This window comes from Convolutriloba macropyga, chromosome 12 (assembly GCF_964194025.1).
Source record: "Convolutriloba macropyga chromosome 12, txConMacr16.3, whole genome shotgun sequence".
NCBI lineage: Eukaryota > Metazoa > Xenacoelomorpha > Acoela > Convolutidae > Convolutriloba > Convolutriloba macropyga.
This window is the reverse complement of record NC_134479.1, coordinates 22,838,324-22,858,620: the sequence shown is the minus strand read 5'-3', so window position 1 is coordinate 22,858,620 and position 20,297 is coordinate 22,838,324. Positions and strand designations below refer to the sequence as shown.

General features: G+C 36.4%; 1 protein-coding gene across 1 annotated transcript; it reads left to right on the top strand.

Annotated features, from left to right (window-relative positions):
• Positions 1 to 18,412: 18,412 nt before the first annotated feature.
• Positions 18,413 to 19,627, top strand: LOC142351078 (large ribosomal subunit protein uL5A-like). Its single transcript, XM_075403165.1, has 2 exons — positions 18,413 to 18,531; positions 19,151 to 19,627. Exons 1-2 carry the CDS (start codon positions 18,422 to 18,424, stop codon positions 19,584 to 19,586), a joined length of 546 nt encoding a protein of 181 aa, XP_075259280.1. The 5' UTR covers positions 18,413 to 18,421; the 3' UTR covers positions 19,587 to 19,627.
• The last annotated feature ends 670 nt before the right edge of the window (positions 19,628 to 20,297 follow it).

Here is a 20,297-nt window from a genome sequence, read left to right as displayed (position 1 = left end):
ATATATATATATATATATATATATATATATATATATATATCGAGCCTAGTTGTTACTTTAACATTATTAGTACGAGTGGGTTAACGATAAGGCTAGAACTGTCAAACTGCCCCACAACAGTGTTTTAACACAAATTCTGTTTACAAAGTCAGAAAGCTAAAAATTGATGAACTGTGAAATTATAGGTAACTGGAAAAATTGCCAAAATCTATTGATATTAGAGACGTCTGAAAAAGCTATAGAAACATAAAGTAACTAGTGTGATTTTTAGGGCGATTTGAAAGAAAAGTTTTATATCAGAAGTAGGACCAAGAGTTAAAACTGATAAATTCGAGAAAGTAGAAGAATATTTTATTGTAAAGTAAATGTTTAACGAATATTCACTATAAACAAAAGAAATTATGGTGAAAAAGTTTTATTCTTTTCGAAAATTGTATAGGACATCGAATTGTACTTTTGTTGAAAATGTTTTATACTTTTTTGCATTTTTTAAAGTAATTGTTCATCGATTACGTGTGGTTCTGATGAACAAAGTGTTCTCGGTCAGATTGAATGAGGCTGAAGCTCTTCAGTTTTTGCTCAAACAAAACTATTGGCACAACTTTTAATTTTGTTACAGGTTTGACGACCCCAAGATGACCACATGAAGTGACCGACTTCAAATCAGTTGAATGAAAAAGATGATAACGCTGCTATAGTTTTTAATGAAATGTTCTATTGAAATCTCGATACTTTTTTCTATCTTCTACAGATTTTTTGAAGGACATAACCCACAGTTTGTCGACAGAGCAACCGAGGTTTTCTCGCTTCAGAATCCCTCTTTGCAACCGACAGAAGTATATATTTCTCGGCCCTAGTTGTTTTTCAAAATTTTCAAAATGAATGGTTTAACGATAAGGCTGAAACAATGAAACTGAAGGACAACTGTGTTTTAAAACAAATTTTGTTTACAAAATCAGAAAGTTCGAAAATGAGGAACTGTGAACAATTTTGATAATAGAGCCGTCTTAAAAATTTATAGAAAATTAAAGTTACTAGTGTGATTTTTAGGTCGACTTGAAAAAAATAATTTTAGATCAAAGGTAAAACCAAAAGTTAAAACTGATAATTTCAAGAAAATAGATGAATACATTATTGTAAAGTAATTTGGAAATGAACAGTAAAAAACTAGATGGGACAGTCATTCAAAACAAGACTGTGATATAAAATTTCTTCAGTTTGCAAGAAAAAGGGGCAATCATTGAGAAACTAAGAAATTTAGGAAGGTTAAGTAGAAAAACTAAGAGTTGCTTTTTTAAGAAGAATAACTGAAAAAGTTTTTTTGACATCAAAACAAATTTTTAAAAAAGGTTGATAACATTCAAGTAAGGGAACATTTTTATGGCAACTGACTCAACTTGAGGAAGGCCATTATTTGAGGCGTTCACCGTTTCAAATGACATGGAAATCTACGTGACGCTCTTTGGCGTATTAGCGGAAATAAAAAAGTAGAAGACAACAGACGGAGATCTGGCCCTCGAAGTTGACGAGCGGTCGCATTACTTCAAAATTAGTCTAAAAAATCCACCATAATTTTCCCTTGCACTTTACAAGAAGCTGTAAGAAAAAAACAATGATAAATGCGTTAAAATTTTTCGAGCACACCAAATCGCAAAAACCGGTCGTTTTCTTGGGTGGCTAGCTCGCCGCATACAGCAATCCTTTGAAAAGCAGGCTGATTTTTTGGATCTTTAAAGCAGTTGGCTTTTAAGGCTTATACAAGAGAGTTGCAGAAAATTAGAGATCATCTTGTTTTGAGAAGATTACTAGAAGATATCAACTATAGTCGGCTGAGGTTAGACCTCAAGAAGCAAGTCGGTCGGAGATAAAGATATGAAAATAAAAAAATTCTTGGAAAAAGCATTGCATCTTGAAGCTGGTACCAGAATAGAAGAAGAGCAAACACCAAAAGATACCGTAATTAGACGGGATGAAATGAGGGACCTAGTGGAGAACAATGGTGTAAATGACAAACAGGGTAAAAGTTGTGGAAATCAATCCAGTGAACGAAGCAGCTTTTGGGGACGGTGGGGTAACCACAGATTTAAAAGAAGACAGCAACAAGGTCCCAGATTCAATGATCGGCGCCTTTCTCCGCCACCAGGATCTAGCCGCAGAGACAGATTCTTTGGAGTAAATGAACCATCTAGGAAGAAGGACAGGCAGATTTTTGAGTGCAGAGCCTCTTGACGGTACAGATAAGAAAGGACACATATCCAGAAAATCTCAATTATGTTTCACTTGTGGGAGCTAACAAAAATTAAAGAGAGTAAATGCGTTGGACTAACACAGAGTGGAGGTAGCGTGTTGCTTTTGAGTCGGCCCCATGCGAAAAACTGGGAAAAGCAGGAAGTGTGCAATCCTACAGAAAAACGATTTTTAAAAGCCAATAACTGAACTGTGAGAAAAATAGGTAGAGTAACTCCATTGGTTCAGGTACAGCCAAGAACACCAGAAGTTGAACAGAGAATTGTCATGACGACAGACAAAGTTATTGAGTGTCTGCTGGGGATTGACTTCCTAAAAACCAACAAAATGGTCCTAAACATACACGAAAAGAAGCTGCATAGTAGTTAGTTTAAAGTTTTATTACCGCTAATGCCAGTGAAAACGCAAATTATTCAATTTTATACAATCGCGGACGAAAAGATTTAAAAACAGTGAGCACGAGTGCCTAATGAAAAAAAATTGGCGAATTAAACCCGCCAAGAAATTCCAAGAGTAAAAGGATTGTTGGAAGCGATCAAAAGTTTCGAATCGAAAAGTGACTCGTTTCTATCTGCTTGTATGATATCAATTGACGGCGGTTCTAGCTTGATACAAGTGTTAAACATAAAGGACGCAACAGAAAGAAGAAGGCGTGAAGCAATTTCGAATACAAGCAACACAATCAAGTATTGAATGGAGTTTTTACTAAACAATGAAACAAAATCATTGAAATCTTTTCAAAGCTGAAGACACGCAAATGTGGAAGAATCTAATCCAAAAAATCAACAAAAAAAATTGCCAGAGTTGTAAATGAGGTATTAACCACTACTCTCTTGAAACCCGAATGAGTTGGGATTTTTTGACAAAATAAGGCACAAAATTAAAATTAATGAAGAAGCGCAGCCATCCATAAAATATAATGCACCATCAGCTTTGATAAAAGAAGTGTTTTGAAAAACAATTTTGAAGTTTTAGAGAATAAAAAACTAATAGAACCGACCAAATTGTTTTGGACAGTACCATCAAAATTGTTGAAAAAAATGGCAGCTACAGATTAGTTGCCGACTACAGAGGTCCGAACAGGCAAATTGAGAGGACCGGTAGGCCACTTCCGAGAATAAGTTATGATATTGAGTCTTTAGATGGAAAATGCAATTTTTCCATTAGCGATTTGAAATCCCGATGTTTTCAAATGGCACTGGACGAAAATTGCAGAATTTATACGTGCAAGACACTGCCTACGGTTTTGGCATCAGTGCCAGGTGTTTTCTAAAAATCAATGGGCTTGATAATGTCGGAGTCTCCTCTGAGGTGGTTTTACATGGATTAATGCAATCAATTTGTCATCACAATAATCTTCTGGGCCAACTTTGCGCCAATGCCGAACAGACGCGTCCGTGGTTAACGTATAGGGATCAGTGTCATTGGGAAACTCCGAAATTGGTGCTTGCTGTAGTGCTTGCTTCAGCTGATTAATTGCTGTTTCACACTCTTTACTCCACAAAAAAACGTTTTTTGATAGCTTATAAAACGGCTTTGCTGTTTTCCGAAAGCGGGTAAGACTTTTCTGTAAAAAAAACTGGTCCCATATTAGCTATCATTTTTCAATGTTCTCGGGTTTTTCACTTTAGTAGCTGTCGCTATCTTCTGTGGATCCACCTGTACGCTTTTCGCGATAAAATTTGTCTCTGGAAATTAATTTTTTCTGAATATAATAAACTTTAATAGGTCTTTTGGGGAGCATTTCAACCGCCTAGATCTTTTACTTCGACTACTAAAGATGGTGACCGAAAAAATAAAAGCCTCCAAATGTTTATTTTTTCAGTCAGCATCTTTAGTTGTCTAAGTACAAGATCTAGGCGGTTGAAGTGCTCCCCAAAAGACCTATTAAAGTTTATTATATTCAGAAAAAATTGATTTCCAGAGACAAATTTTATCGCGAAAAGCGTACAGGTGGATCCACAGAAGGTACCGGCAGCTACTAAAGTGAAAAACCCGAGAACATTGAAAAATGATAGCTAATATGGGACCAGTTTTTTTTACAGAAAAGTCTTACACGCTTTCGGAAAACAGCAAAGCCGTTTTATAAGCCATCAAAAAACGTTTTTTGTGGAGTAAAGAGTGTGAAACAGCAATTAATCAGCTGAAGCAAGCACTACAGCAAGCACCAATTTCGGAGTTTCCCAATGACACTGATCCCTATTCGTTAACCACGGAAGCGTCTGTTCGGCATTGGCGCAAAGTTGGCCCAGAAGATTATTGGGATGACAGATTGATTGCATACACAAGCAAAACAATTAGTAAAACTCAGCGCGAATACTTGGCGATCAATCAAGAATTTTTGCGAAAGTCTATCTCACTCAACACTTCCGTCATGCAGTGTAGGACATAGTAAGGAAGACGAGAATTCAATCAAGTGACCCAAGCGAATGTGGAAGACAGACAAATCTGGTATACTGGAGTAGGGAATTTTGTGGATCAACTGGTTGAACACCAAAAAGATCAGAAAGCAGCTGAACTTTTTTAACTAAAAAATTAAATTTATAGCGGGAAAGGACCGCAAAAAGAAGACTTTGCAGCAGGTTTTTGAGCATTGAAGAAACCTTGAAATATTTCTGAATCTTAGGCATAGAAAACGATCTAATTAAAAGACTTAAACGTATTGAAGAACTCAACAGTTTAACACAAATAGTTAATTGATAACTTATGAATGAGATTTTACTTCTCATTCATAAACATGGCGGATTTTTCTGGTACGGCTTAGACATTTGGTCAATAGACATTTGATTCAAGAACGATTCTGTTGTCCCGGGATGTACAGATAAGTATGATTGTGTAGGTCCTTGCAAAGTTCTCAGTTAAAAGTAGTCGCCACATCAGAAACACATACACATGACAATTAGAAAACCATGCCACACATATTGTCAGTTGGTTTTGCGCATTATGGGACCTTCACCCGAGTCAAATGAACACAAATACAGTTTAATAATTCGAGATCAGTTATAAAAGTGATATGAAGCAAATCCCATGAGTAACAAAGAAGCTTCAACTGTACCTAGGGCCGTTGTAAACCTATGAATCTAGAGAATTTGATATAGTGAAAGTGTTCAACTCACATCTTCAACAAAGAAGTTACTTTAGTGAAGGTGATCAACCAAACTCTAAAAACTGGTAAGACAAAATTATTTTTTATAGTGGATCACATATTATACTTGAAGAAATCAACTAAATTAACTTTGTTATTGAAGATATGAAAACAAGATGACAATAAGATTTCCATTATGGTCAACTCTAACGTTTTAACATTAGAAGTACTATTAATGATGAAGTAAATTTTAGGAAGGCAAAGATTGAACCGGAAACATCTCAAAACGATGTTACTGAGGACAACAATTTCTCTGAAAGCGACCTAATCACTCCAAATTTGAATGACAAAGAAAACGAACAAATGTTCGCGCACGGGATATTATTCGAGACAATCTTAGAATTGGAGTTAACAATGAAACGATTTGCCATGAAAATTTAAACAAAAAATTTTGAAACATCAGGAGTCGAGAATATTAGGGAAACGATTACTAATAACGCAACCTACAGGAGCAAAAGAAAATACTCATGGCCAAAGCACCCGCACAACAGAGCTGGGATAGCCCCGTGAGATGAGCTGAGAAGAGTAAATGCAAAGATATTCCAAATAAATCTACATTTTCTACTTCCCAAAGTGATAGCGAGCGTCGATATAAAACGAAAAGTGCGTCGGGAATAACAAGAAATTAAACAAATATTGTTTGTTCAAGGGTAAAGACAGAAGAAAATTTAAAGGGTAAAGATAGAAGAAAATTTAATGCCTACGTTTTTTTCAAACTATGATACGACAAAGGCGTGAAACTCGCAATCAAAATTACAGCTGAACAGGAAGTTCACCTGAACTACTCCATTTGGTTAGTGTATTAGGTTTTGCACAATCTGTCGAGATTGTGGGTTATAATTTCAAGAAAATCAATAAACAAGAAACGTCTTAATAACTGAACGGACCAAATGCGAAACATCTCATATCAAAGAGGACCAGATTAACCAAAGAAGACTGATGTTAAAATGACAACAGCATAACTGAGTTAAAATACTGCATGTACAGAGCCAACAAATACTGTATATTAACTGAAAAAGTGTCTGATATGACAATGCTACATATCGCGGGGAAAATCTTAAATTTTCCGTAAGTTTTATCCATTTAGAGGATCCATTTATAGCACAAAAATGTCAAGACTTCAAAGAAGAATATAGGTATTTCACAAGCAAGTCAGATGGAAATAATTTTTAGCGCTTCAGTTGGAAAGAAAGACGTAACAGATAGACAAAATTCTTTTTTAAAAAACAAACAACTGAATTTTGTGTTAAACAAACAAAAAAATGAGGATCATAGACCGTAATTTTTGACCGACTGGTATATCTGAGACGGATTTTAGGGACAAAAATTTTGATGAACTCGTTGTGTGGTATATTCCAGTCATGTTTGAAATTTTGAAACAAATAGAGTTATTAATCTGTAACTTAGAAAATTTGCAGAGAGTTTAAGTTTTAACTGCACCAATCAATGGAAACTCACACCAAGTTTTCCGAAGTCAACAAAGATCTCAAGGATTGCAATTTCTGGTTGTGAAATTCTTCTTTTCCGAGGAGGTACCAGTTAGGGTATCTTATGCCAGCAGTTCAGAAGCGATAAGGTGCAATGACACCATTTCTATAGTGTTTTTATAAAAACTTAACAATAACGAATTCCAAGCCCTTGTACCCGACCGCAGTTAAGTAGCAGAATGGATCATGATCTATATATAGCCGACGACTAGAACTGATTGATAAGCCCGATGTCCTGCATAGTCACAGATTTAATGTTATCTGATCAAGATCTGCACGAATTGAAAAGATATTCAGCACTGATGACTTTGAACTGAGCAAAACCGCACCCAAAAAACAAAAAAGGATCTAATTTTGACTGTTCCAAGGAGATACAAAATTTGATTTTGCATAGTCAAAAATTTTGAGTCTGTGTCGGATATAACAGAAAAAGAAACATTGGATTTTTGTATACGATAGTTTGTAGAAATGGCAGAAACTGATTATTGGGACTACTGCTATTACCTTCCCTAATTATACGGAGTCAAGTCAATAATCAGACACAAAGAATGTGGGATTGCTGTCGGGACGTCCTGTACGGAAAAATAGTTAAAACAATCTTTGAAGCGGAAAACACAATGAGACAATTTTAAAATAAAAAGAAAAAAGGAAAAATTTGAAACATTACAACTGGGTGTACTAGCGAATTGATAAATACTAACGCAATTGACAGGAGCAGAAGCACAAAGATATATGAGCCCCAAAGTAGACGCACAACAGAGTTGAGATAGTCTGGCGAAAACAACTGCAAAGAGTTACAGCAAAGATATTCCGAACAGATACGCGTTGTCTACTTCGCAAAGTAGGAACGGCGATATCAAACAAGAAGCGCGTCGGGAATCACAAGGCCACGGAAATTAAAATATTGTTTCTTTTTCAAGGATATTGACTTGGAAAAAAAAGTAACAAAGTTTATTTTTAAAATTTGTACGACAGAGGCGTGAAACTCACATTCAAAAATACAACTGAACTGGAAATTAATTTATTTGTTTTGTCTATTAGGTTTTTTACAATCTGGTAAATGTGTTGGGTTTTATTTTTACAAACAAAGAAATTCGCCTCGACGGAATGAACCAAATGCGAAACATCCCTTATCAAAGAGGAGCAGATAATTCAGAGGGTACTGATGTACTATGAGAAAAACATGACTAAGTGATAACACTGCATTTACAGAGCCGCCTAATACTGTAACTGTACTGAAAAAAATGGTTGCTATTGACCAAACCCACTCAGATTTTATAAAGAGAGTACCAAAAAGCCTCATGAAAGGCGGACATGACAAAGGAGTGATTTTTGTCTACTCCATTGAGTGTATCAATCCAAAGGTACTCAAAAAACTTAGTATCATGTAAATTTGGACATCTTCCTGGGAACACTTTTAATTAAAACCAGAAAACAACTGAAGAAGCATGGTTATCTCTTAAAGAGCCTATGAAAGAAGAGCAGACATTGTTATACAAAGGAAACACCTTTGAGTTAGATTCAGTAAAATATTTGTTTGCTCAATAAAAAGGAAAAAAGGTTTATGACAGTTCATTTTTCAGGCTCTACAATAGCAAAAATAGTCAACATCTTAATTAAGTATTTTCATAATTGACGAGCAAGTCAGATGGAAATATTTTTAACTCTTCAATTGAAAAGGAAATCGTAACAGATAGACAATATTCATTTTGTTGAAACGAACAACAAAAACTTTTTTTACACATACAAAAATTTCAGGACCGCAGAACATAATTTGTCAAATGTCTAATATTTCTAAATCTCTGAGACAGATCTCAGGGACACAAAGCCCAGTCAACATTTTGCTTGAGATGTTCGAGGCGATCTTGAAATTTTTTTAAAAAATAGAGTTATTAAAGTGTTATCTAGAATAGAATATTTGCAGAGAGTTTAGTTTTTGATCTACATCAATCAATGGAAACTCACACCAGGTTTTCCTAAATCTTCAAAGATCTCAAGGACTGCCAGCCGAAAGAGCGGTAGGAGTTCTCTATGTCCATAGGTTCGCCTTCCGTGTTGTATAAAACTTTTCTACCGAGGCGGTTCCAGTTAGGGTGTCTTCTGGCAGCAGTTCAAAAGCGATAAGATACAATGATCACATTTCTTTAGTGTTTTTGTAGAAATTTCAAAATAACAAATTGCAAATCCTTGTATCGGATGGCAGTTAAATTGCAGAACGGAACATGATTTAAATACGGTCGAAGACTAGAACTCATTGATAAGCCCAATGACCCGCCTAGTCACAGAGTTGACGTTTTTTGGTCAAGTTTTGCACAAATGGAAGGTCTATTTAGCATTGATGACACTTTGAAATTAGAATGACCGCACAAAAAAGGCACTAGAAGAAAAAAACGATAACGAGAAGAGAAATTTTCCTGGGACAAAGACAACTATATGAACATGATAAAAATTAGAGACAGCCTTGGGATAATTGAATGTTGACGGGAGATTCGATTACCATTGGCACCAACCCTCGACTTTGGTAGTGAAAAAAAAACAAATCTGTCATATTGCTAGAGAAGTAACCTTCAGTTTGTTTACTGTTTTTATAGGAACCGATTCTCTTATTTTGTGTTGGGCATGGATTTCTTTCAATCGACATGCTACGAATTTTTATCGATCCTGCGATTAATTCAATGGGGGAATTAGGGTTTTTCGCCATCTCAGACAATGTTCTAGAGAACAAAATTTGACATTAAAGAGAACTACAGTTGAAAGTGATACCAACGTTGTTGTCTTATTGGCAAATGATCTAAATCTGTGCCTGATATAACGGAAATTGGAACATAGTAATAATTGTATTCAATAATAAGTAGAAATGTCTGAACCTAAAAGTCCGTGTGACTACTGCTAATATCTTTCCTAACTTTAGGAATTCAAGTCAACCGTCAGACACCAAGTTTACGGATTGTTGTAGTGACGTCCAGCCAACAATATTTGTTACCACTAATGATGCTTAAAGAGCCCAATGTGGTGGAAAGTGTCTTGGGACTAGATGAGCTACAAGGTAAAATTCATGAGAAACTGAAAAGTTTAGAACACGGCGAACTTCTGAGAACTGGAGGTAGGGCTCGAAGAGCATCTCCGTCAGCTAAAACTGAAAAGACAAAGACTTGGAAGAAAATAAAATTTTAGTAATGAAGTATTTCTTAAATATTTGTGCGATAGAAGCGTGAAACTCACATTCAAAAGTACACAAAAGTACAGCTGAACTCGAAATTAATTTATTTCCTTAGTGTATAAGGTTTTTTTACAATCTGGTAAGATTGTTGGGTTTTATTGCTACAAACAAAAAAATTCTCCTGGACGGAATGGACCAAATGCAAAACATCCCATATCAAAGAGGAACAGGTAATTCAATGGGGTCTGATGTACTATGAGAAAAGAATGACTTAGTGATAACACTGCATTTACAGAGCCGCCTAATACTGTTTCTGTACTGAAAAAAATGGTTGCCATTGACCAAACCCTATCAATTTTTATTAAAAAGAGTACCAAAAAGTCTCATGAAAAGCAGAGATGACAAAGAGCGAATTGTGTCTAGTCCGTTGAGTGTATCAATCCAAAGGTACTCAAAAAACATAATATCACGTAAATTTTGAAATCTTCCTGGGAACATTTTTAATTAAAACCAGAAAACAACTGAAGGAGCATGGTTATCTCTTATAGGGCCTCTGAAACAAGAGCAGACATTGTTATATCAAAGAAACACCTTTGAGTTATATACAGCACAATATTTGTTTGCTCAATAAAAAGAGGAAATTTTTATGACTGTTCGTTTTTCAGACTCTACAATAGGAAAAATAGTCAACATCTTAATTAAGTATTTACATACTTGACGAACAATTCAGATGGAAAAACTTGTTAGCTCTTCAGTTGAAAAAAAATTGTAACAGATAGACATTATTCAATTTTTTGAAACAAACAATAAAAATTTTTTACAACAACAAAAATTTTAGAATTGCCGAGCATAATTTCTCACCGACCGAATCGAATTATTTGAGACAGATCTCAGGGACACAAAGCTTGATCATTATTTTGCTTGGGATGTTTGAGGCAACCTTGAAATTTTTTTAAAAAATAGAGTTATTAAACTGTTATCTGGAATATTTGCAGAGAGTTTAGTTTTTGATCTACATCAATCAATGAATACTCACACCAAGTTTTCCTAGATCATTAAAAATCTCAAGGACTGCCAGCCGAAAGAGCGGGAGAAGTACTTCTATGTCCATAGGTGCGCCCTCCGTGTTGTATAAAGCTTCTCTACCGAGGCTGTGACAGTTGGGGTATCTTCTGGCAACAGTTCAGAAGCGACAAGATACAATGACTCCATTTCTATAGTGTTTTTGTAGAAATTTCACAGTGACAAATTGCAAATGCTCGTATCGGACCGCAGTTAAATGGCAGAATTTATACTCTTGACGATGCAAATTAGTGCGAAAAGATTCGAGTAATTTATCAATATTACATTGGCTTTTAACAGTTTGTAGCTATCAGATTTGTTTTTAATTTATTAAATTGGTTTCTTTTACAAAAATATTCATAAATTTAAACTGTATTTGTTTGTCTCCCTTTATAGATGAAAATATTTGTAGAAACTACTGTCAAAATTTGTACGTGTATCTTGGAGCTGACTTGCCGGCCTCGAGTCGAGCGACTACTCTTAGGGAACGGAAACTCTTCCTCTGAATTGCCGGTTCTATGTCAAAGATTTACTTCTGAAATTCATGCCCTGGCCCAATGGCAAATTGATGCCAAAAGCTTCGTAAACCTCAAATAACGTAATCAGCGCAGTCGAAAAACAGAAAAAAAGTGCGTTTATACACCTGTGTAGTGGCAGCATTGTTAAGGCATGCTTTATTATTATTAATATAGGTTAACGCACCATTTACAAACTCAAAAAATGTTTCAAAATCCAATATTAAATTAAAAAATTTTCAGTTTTTTGCGATAATCAAATTCATGGGATATTAGTTTCATCTCAAAAGTCAACCTATTCCATTCTAAAGGAACAGCAAAACAGAACGATCTTCGCCCAAATGCAGTTGTGACATTTGGAACATTCAAATTGTACGCATATTGGCATCTAGTCACCTTATGATTTCAGAAAACTAATGCGCCAAGATACACCGGAATTTTCCACGGATGATGAACTAAACGGTGACCAAAAAGAAGAGTTTTCTAGAGGATACATTATTTCATGGGTAGCCAATGAAGCTCTTTGATATAGTTTGCTGTTGGTGAACAAGGAGATTCATTATACGCTGTAATTTCTGTATGATATAAACAGGTAGTCCATAGTACAGTGAGTTGCAGTAATCTAATCGCGAGAGAATCATTACCCGAACTAACTCAATCAACGAATTTCTGTCGACTGTATCTCTAATGGAATAAATTTTTCGCGGGAAGTAATAGCATCTACGGTACACAGAACTAACTTTTTTTGTATATGAAAGTCTGGAAGCTAAGTTGAAGCCCAACAAAGTAACATTGTTAGAAAAATTGGCATCGGTTGGAAGTTCAATATCGCTATTTAAACTATTCTTTCTGCTAATAACCATGTATTCAGTTTTATTCGAGTATAATCGAAGCTTAGCACCACTGAACCACTTTTGCAGAGCTGTAAGAATCAAATCAAAAGCCCCTGATTTATCGAAGCATGCTAAACGAGGTAGATAACAGTGTCATCGGCATAAAAAAGATAATTGACATCAAGACGTTCAAACAAAACTTTCAGAGGAACAAGATAGCATGAAAAAGGAACGGGACCTAGAACAGATCCTTGAAGAACACCCGTTTTTAAGAGGTTTCAGGTAAAAAGATTAAGATGTTTCAGGAGGTCGAAAAATTAATAATCTAGAAATGACTTTACAAGATGTGCCGAAATGATGTCCAGTGGAGATGTACTGTTTGACGAATCTCTAAACTGACCTAACGACAACCCTGTGAACGAATTCATTGAGTTAACTTCAGGTTTCAGAATTTCAGGACCTATCGCAGTGGGAATCGATGCAATGATACTTTCCAATTTAGATATAAAGAACTCGTGTTGAAGCTGTTTGCAAGCTGTTTTTTGTTTTCATATTTCGGAAGCTGTCCTACATCTTGACTAGGAAGCTATTTTAAGGTGGCAAACTTTATACGGCTACTATATTCCATCAGCGCATTCTCAATGTATAATCTACGCTGCTCTAAGAATTTTCCAAAATACATTTGAGTAACTTTTTCATATCCAGATTTCAGTACAGATATTTTCGGCTTTCTATATTTACGCTCTGCTTTTCTCTTCTTTCATTTCAATCTCAAAAGCTCGTCGTCAAAGAATGGGCCTTGATGTTTAGTAAATGTTTTTGTTTTGAGTGGTAGAACGGAATCCAAAATATTCTCAAACCTTAGATACATTTCCCATGCTTCTTCAATACTTGAGGCAACGTCAAACTTTAAAGACGACTTCAATAACTTGATAAAACCTTCAGAGTCAAACTTCTTCCAATTTTTATAAATCAAACGTTGAGATATGCGTTTTTTCACACTGCTGAGCAAGAAAACTAATGCGCCAAGATACATCGGAATTTTCCACGGATGATGAACTAAACGGTGACCAAAAAGAAGAGTTTTCTAGAGGGTACATTATTTCATGGGTAGCCAATGAAGCTCTTTGTTATAGTTTGCTGTTGGTGAACAAGGAGATTCATTATACGCTGTAATTTCTGTATGATATACACAGGTGGTCCATAGTACAGTGAGTTGCAGTAATTTAGTCGCGAGAGAATCATTACCCGAACTAATTCAATCAACGAATTTCTGTCGACTGTATCTCTAATGGAATAAATTTTTCGCGGGAAGTAATAGCATCTACGGTACACAGAACTAACTTTTTTCGTATATGAAATTCTGGAAGCTAAGTTGAAGCCCAACAAAGTAACATTGTTAGAAAAATTGGCATCGGTTGGAAGTTCAATATCGCTATTTAAACTATTCTTTCTGCTAATAACCATGTATTCAGTTTTATTCGAGTATAATCGAAGCTTAGCACCACTGAACCACTTTTGCAGAGCTGTAAGAATCAAATCAAAAGCCCCCTGATTTATCGAAGCATGCTAAACGAGATAGATAACAGTGTCATTGGCATAAAAAAGATAATTGACATCAAGACGTTCAAACAGAACTTTCAGAGGAACAAGATAGCATGAAAAAGGAACAGGACCTAGAACAGATCCTTGAGGAACACCCGTTTTTATAGTTCTTGGCTTTGAATATTCACCATCAACTTTTTTTCAGATCTACTACTCAGATAACTATTTAAAATGCTCAGCACTTTGTCTTTAAAACGCAAACTTCTTTCAAGAATTGAAAGAAGCAATTCATGATCGAGAGATTCAAAGGCAGCTGATATATCACGCCCAATATAAAAGGTGCTTTTTGTCCTATCTAAATTGAGGAGCAAAAAATTTGTCACCTTATCCAGTGCTGTTTCTGTAGAAAAAAATTTCCTGTAGGCACTTTAGTATTTGCTTAGGAGACTATTCTTTTCGAGGTGTTCACACATTTGCATGAAAGCCGCCTGTTCTAATAGTTTTGAAATGTAATTTAGCTTTGAGATAGGTCGATAAACTGAAAAATCTTTTTTGTCAGAACCTTTGGGTTCTCCTAGTGGGGCTTAACAATGGTCATTTTAAAGGACTGGGGAAACATCCCGCCTTCAGCGAAAGATTAAGAGGTTTCAGGAGGTCGAAAAATTAATAATCTAGAGATGACTTTACAAGATGTGCCGGAATGATGTCCAGTGGAGACGTACTGTTTGACGAATCTCTAAACTGACTTAACGACAACCCTGTGAACGAATTCATTGAGTTAACTTCAGGTTTCAGAATTTCAGGACCTATCGCAGTGGGAATCGATGCAATGATACTTTCCACTTTAGATATAAAGAACTCGTGTTGAAGCTGTTTGCAAGCTGTTTTTTGTTTTCATATTTCGGAAGCTGTCCTACATCTTGACTAGGAAGCTATTTGAAGGTGGCAAACTTTATACGGCTTCTATTTTCCATCAGCGCATTCTCAAAATATAATCTACGCTGCTCTAAGAATTTTCCAAAATACATATGAGTAACTTTTTCATATTCAGATTTCAGTACGGATGTTTTCGGCTTTCTATATTTACGCTCTGCTTTTCTCTTCTTTCATTTCAATCTCAAAAGCTCGTCGTCAAAGAATGGGCCTTGATTTTTAGTAAATGTTTTTGTTTTGAGTGGTAGAACGGAATCCAAAATATTCTCAAACCTTAGATACATTTCCCATGCTTCTTCAATACTTGAGGCAACGTCAAACTTTAAAGACGACTTCAATAACTTGATAAAACCTTCAGAGTCAAACTTCTTCCAATTTTTGTAAATCAAACGTTGAGATATGCGTTGTTTCACACTGCTGAGCAAGAAACAAACAAACGAATGGTCTGAAGAAGTAATGAAGTTTTTGACACCCTTGATGACTGCTGGATTGGTATTCGTTCCCGTTTTTTCCTTCTCAGGTGAACTTACTTATCTTTGTACAGTTTCAAATTCAAAATTTTCCGACTTTTTCTTTTTGTGTACTGTCGAACTGTGATATATGGATGAGCTGTCGTTTCGATTCCTGCCGGGTCCACTTTCTGCATCTTTAGAAAAGGAAATTTCGGATTCTCTATCAACCCTATCTCATTGCGTAGCATTGTCACCTCGCGGATCATAGAGTCACCTCGCGGAACACAATTGAGCTTTTTCTCAACGGCCGTAATTTTGTCCAGCGCAGATAGTTCTACAGTGAAGCTAGGAGTACAACCAGCACAGGACAAGTAGAACATTCCTTTGATAATTGCGGTACTTGAATTTCTCAAACAACCAAAGTGAACATTTATTTTCTTACATTTGACACAAAATGCAGTCACTTGTACATTGCAAGGATCATTACAAATGTTGCTGAGAGGTTCGTGCGGTGGTGGTGGTACCATTGTAACTTGGGATAAAGCAAAAAACAAATAAACGAATGGTCTGAAGATGTAACAAAGCTTTTCGATGTAACGTTAATTGAATTGTTAATTGAGGCAGTAAAATATCAGTAATCCCCCCACTTCTAGGTGTTATCTCGGAGACGTACTGAGTCAGGCCGAAATCTTCAAAAAATGAGTTCCAATATTTGATGCAACGTTATTTACATTCAATGAAATGTTAAAATCACCCAAGAGAACAATCTTGTCGAATTGTAGCCTTTTTCTCTTCAAAAGGAATAGTAAATGATCAACGAAAGATTTAACATTTATTCCAGGTGGTCGATAAAGAGCGATTACTAAATAACTGGTAGCCCCAGTTAAAGAGGCATAACAGCATTCAAAAAATTCAAAAAATTCTTCATATCTTTAAAAGAGGCAAATTCCACCTCCTATTTTATCCACCCTTGGTGCGCTATAGAAAAGAAACCCCGTGGGAAAACACTGCTTTATAATAAAGTCGTCATCTGAGTTTTTCGTAATCCACGCGTCTATAAATACTCCCAAACTAATTTCGTTTATTTCCAAGAGGGCATTTACATCTATCGTTTTGTTCCTGGCGGAGCGTACATTATGTAGACAAAAGATTAGTTCTGTAAATCTTTGTTTCGTCGATCTTTTTTTTAATGGAAGACTGGCTATTAGTCACTTTTGATCCAATTTTTTAGCCAATCACATGTGGCCTCTTTCAGTTAAAATCTTGAAACCGTAGCGTTTTCAGGCCAGAAATCAGGTAACTCAACTTTCTCTTCATCAAACTTAAATACACAATGGCTTTGACTTCAAAATGTGGTGAAAATGAAGTAGTTCGACGTTCTTCTCTACACAGCACTCCTCCATTTCTGATGCTGTTATGTTCTTTCTGACGCAATCGACCTGCAAATAAATGACGACGCTTCGGGTGGTTTTTGACACCCTTGATGACTGCTGGATTGGTCTTCGTTCCCGTTTTTTCCTTCTCAGGTGAACTTACTGATCTTTGTACAGTTTCAAATCAAAATTTTCCGACTTTTTCTATTGGTGTACTGTCGAACTGTGATAACTGGATGAGCTGTCGTTTCGATTCCTGCCGGGTCCACTTTCTGCATCTTTAGAAAAGGAAATTTCGGATTCTCTATCAACCCTATCTCATTGCGTAGCATTGTCACCTCGCGGATCATAGAGTCACCTCGCGGAACACAATTGAGCTTTTTCTCAACGGCCGTAATTTTGTCCAGCGCAGATAGTTCTCCAGTGAAGCTAGGAGTACAAGCAGCACAGGACAAGCAGAACATTCCTTTGATAATTGCGGTACTTGAATTTCTCAAACAACCAAAGTGAACATTTATTCTCTTACATTTGACACAAAATGCACTCACTTGTACATTGCAAGGATCATTACAAATGTTGCAGAGAGGTTCGGGCGGTGGTGGGGGCACCATTGTAACTTGGGATAAAAAGGGGACTAAGGGAAGTGTTGCTAGGGGCCTAAACTAATTAGGCAAGGAAATGTGGAGAACCATCACACCAAATGTTTGACTCAGGAAAATATTTAGGATGGCCAAAATTTTAGGGAAACAATCAAGCAGATGCGGAGACTTCTCTCGCCAAATGCTTGATACCAAATATTCAATCTTAATAATAACATAATAATAATTCTCGTATAATATCTTCTGCCGAAATCTGAAATCCCCGGTAACGGGCTACCCCAAAAAAGTCCGGCCTCTGATATCACAGGGGGGGGCACAAACAGAAAAGATCCGATATTTCAAACTTCTGACGCGGCTCCTTGAGCCTGGTTAATTGCACTCAAGCGAAGATTGTAGCAATTATATTAGTCCTGTCGGTCCTTTTAGACGATTTTTCGCTTGACCGATTTTTCGTCTGACGCTTTTGACTTTTCGTCCTCAAAAACGGGATTCACAGGTAGCGCCCAGCGGGCATTAAGTGCTCTTAGAGCCTTTCAGCTCTGTTTTAACTCAAACTGTTTTGGAGACTTATACTTAAGGTGTGAAGGGCAGTTCTTAGAGGTTGAGACACCCCCCCTCCTCCCCTGTTGACCCCCACCCCCGCTATTGCCTCCACCCCCCCACCGCGCTGTTGCCTGGGGGAGCATAACATACTGGGGACACAAACGGAAAAGATCCAAAATTTTCTTAACCTATTACAATATTGAGTGGATATATATCTCGATGTCTGTATTTCGTTGTAGGAGGAGACCTGTATCCCCTGAGTTGATCAACTATCTATATGCTTTTTTATCACTTTCTGTTTTGTGTTTGTCGTGCTTTTCCCAATAAAAAGTTTGCGTCTTAGCAGGTATGATAGTTTATCAAATGTAAATTGTTCGGATATTTTTCTCAATGCTTCTCTATATGACCCTAATTGTTAATGATCTGTGATGTAAATGTAACTTTAACTGAGAGTGCACAAAAGAAACAATCACTCGGACAACCCATTTCATAGATGTTCATTTTTATTTTTCTAATTTGAGATCAAAATGGTTGCTGCTGCCGCGACAGCTAAAGACTCCAAAAAGACCAATGTTAACCGGGAGATCAAGATTCTAAAACTTTGCCTCAACATTTGCGTGGGAGAGAGCGGTGACAGGTAAGCGAGTCACTTTACTGAAAACAAGGAATTGTAAGCTTTGACCTTAATTTGTTATTTTTTAGGGAATGTAGTAGTGGTAGTAGAAAAGGATTTTGAGCAATCAGCTGAAGGGTTTGCACCCATTTACAAGATACAATTTAATTTATTTTTAGTTTATCGAGTGCATTGCAGTTACCAAGTGAAAGATAAAGATTTTAAATGTCGGTTTTTGGATGACGTTTCTTGGTATCTAAGTGTTCACGTTTCTAGGTATATAAGTGTCTATAATGCTTGAACTTAAATTCTCATCGCTCCAGAAAGTTAGTTCCCCGACATGAGCGCGCTTGCGCTTGAGTGCTGTGTACCAGGACCGAAGGGTTTTGTTATCTTTTATTCAGATAATCAAATGATAAAAATAGGCGATTTTGGTGGCTCTCGAAAGCGAAAGAAACTTAGGCAATTGCGCGGTAAAAGCATATTTTCATTGAATACGTGTTTTTTCACGCACATTTTTTAGCATGATTACAAACTAATTGACTAAGTTGAGCTGCCTCGAGGTTTTAGTGCCTGTCTATTTTCTATTGGTTCTCTAATTACGATTTGGCTAAAACAGACGAACGATTTGAATGTGTTTTAGACTGACAAGGGCTTCTAAAGTGCTGGAGCAACTGACTGGCCAAACCCCGGTTTCATCCAAGGCAAGATACACTGTCCGATCTTTCGGAATTCGAAGAAACGAAAAGATTGCTGTCCATTGTACCGTTCGAGGCGACAAAGCAGAGGAGCTTCTTGAACGAGGCCTGAAGGTCAAAGAGTATGAATTGAGGAAAGGCAATTTTGCGGCTACTGGAAGCTTTGGGTTCGGAATTCAGGAGCACATTGATCTGGGTATCAAGTACGATCCTGGTATTGGTATCTACGGAATGGACTTCTACGTTGTCCTGGGCCGAAACGGCTACTCTGTCTCGAAACGCAGGCGATGCAAGAATGTCATTGGAGTTCAGCATCTCGTGAAGAGAGAAGAAGCGATGAAGTGGTTCCAGCAGAAGTACGATGGCATCATTATGAATTAATTCTGTAAAGTTGTGAATTGATTCTCTTGATCAGTCGAAAAGTTTTTCTCTTAGCTAATAGTATTAAAAGCCGCGAAGCGACAGCGGCTATTATTGGGGACATCGTGTTTTTTTTTCAATTCAAAGAATTTGAATTATATTGGGGCGCTGTCTTATTTTTTAAGATCTGTCCACATTTTCATGATTTTTGAAGTCAAATTGAAGTAGTGATTTTGGTCACGCGGAAACAAGAAGTTGAGCAAAAAAGCGAGTGGTGTTGTGGCGTAAAATTTTTTCACTCTAATTTTAAAGTCGAGTGAGAAAACGGTGTTCGAACAAAAATTTGCTTTCTTGGTAGTGATTTTTTCACATGCGGCAATTTCTTTGATTTTTACTCTTTTTTTGTTCGATTTTTTGGATCGAATTGTTTTCTTAATGGTTTTCTCAATCCATTCATAGTTCATTATAGGCCTAGTTACTTTGTTTGAACCAACTTTCCCTTTCTCGCTAGTGGTTTTTTTACTTGCGACATTTTAACTTTGATTTTCAGATGTTTTGATCTGATTTTTTGGAAATGGTTTTCCCAATTCACTTTAGTCTTTTGTTTAGTCAATAAAAATTCTTTGAATTGTACATCAGGACTTGTCCTGTTATGTTTTTTTTAATTCGTTGTCTCCAACGATGATTCTTGCGATCTGACTTCTTGCAATTGATTTTTTCGATTTCAATGAT

Bases quoted from the DNA above. Each gene is read 5' to 3' on its own strand.
- LOC142351078 (XM_075403165.1), top strand. From the start codon at position 18,422: ATGGTTGCTGCTGCCGCGACAGCTAAAGACTCCAAAAAGACCAATGTT. The intron at 18,532-19,150 runs GTAAGCGAGTCA...AATGTGTTTTAG, and splicing joins GTGGGAGAGAGCGGTGACAG to ACTGACAAGGGCTTCTAAAG.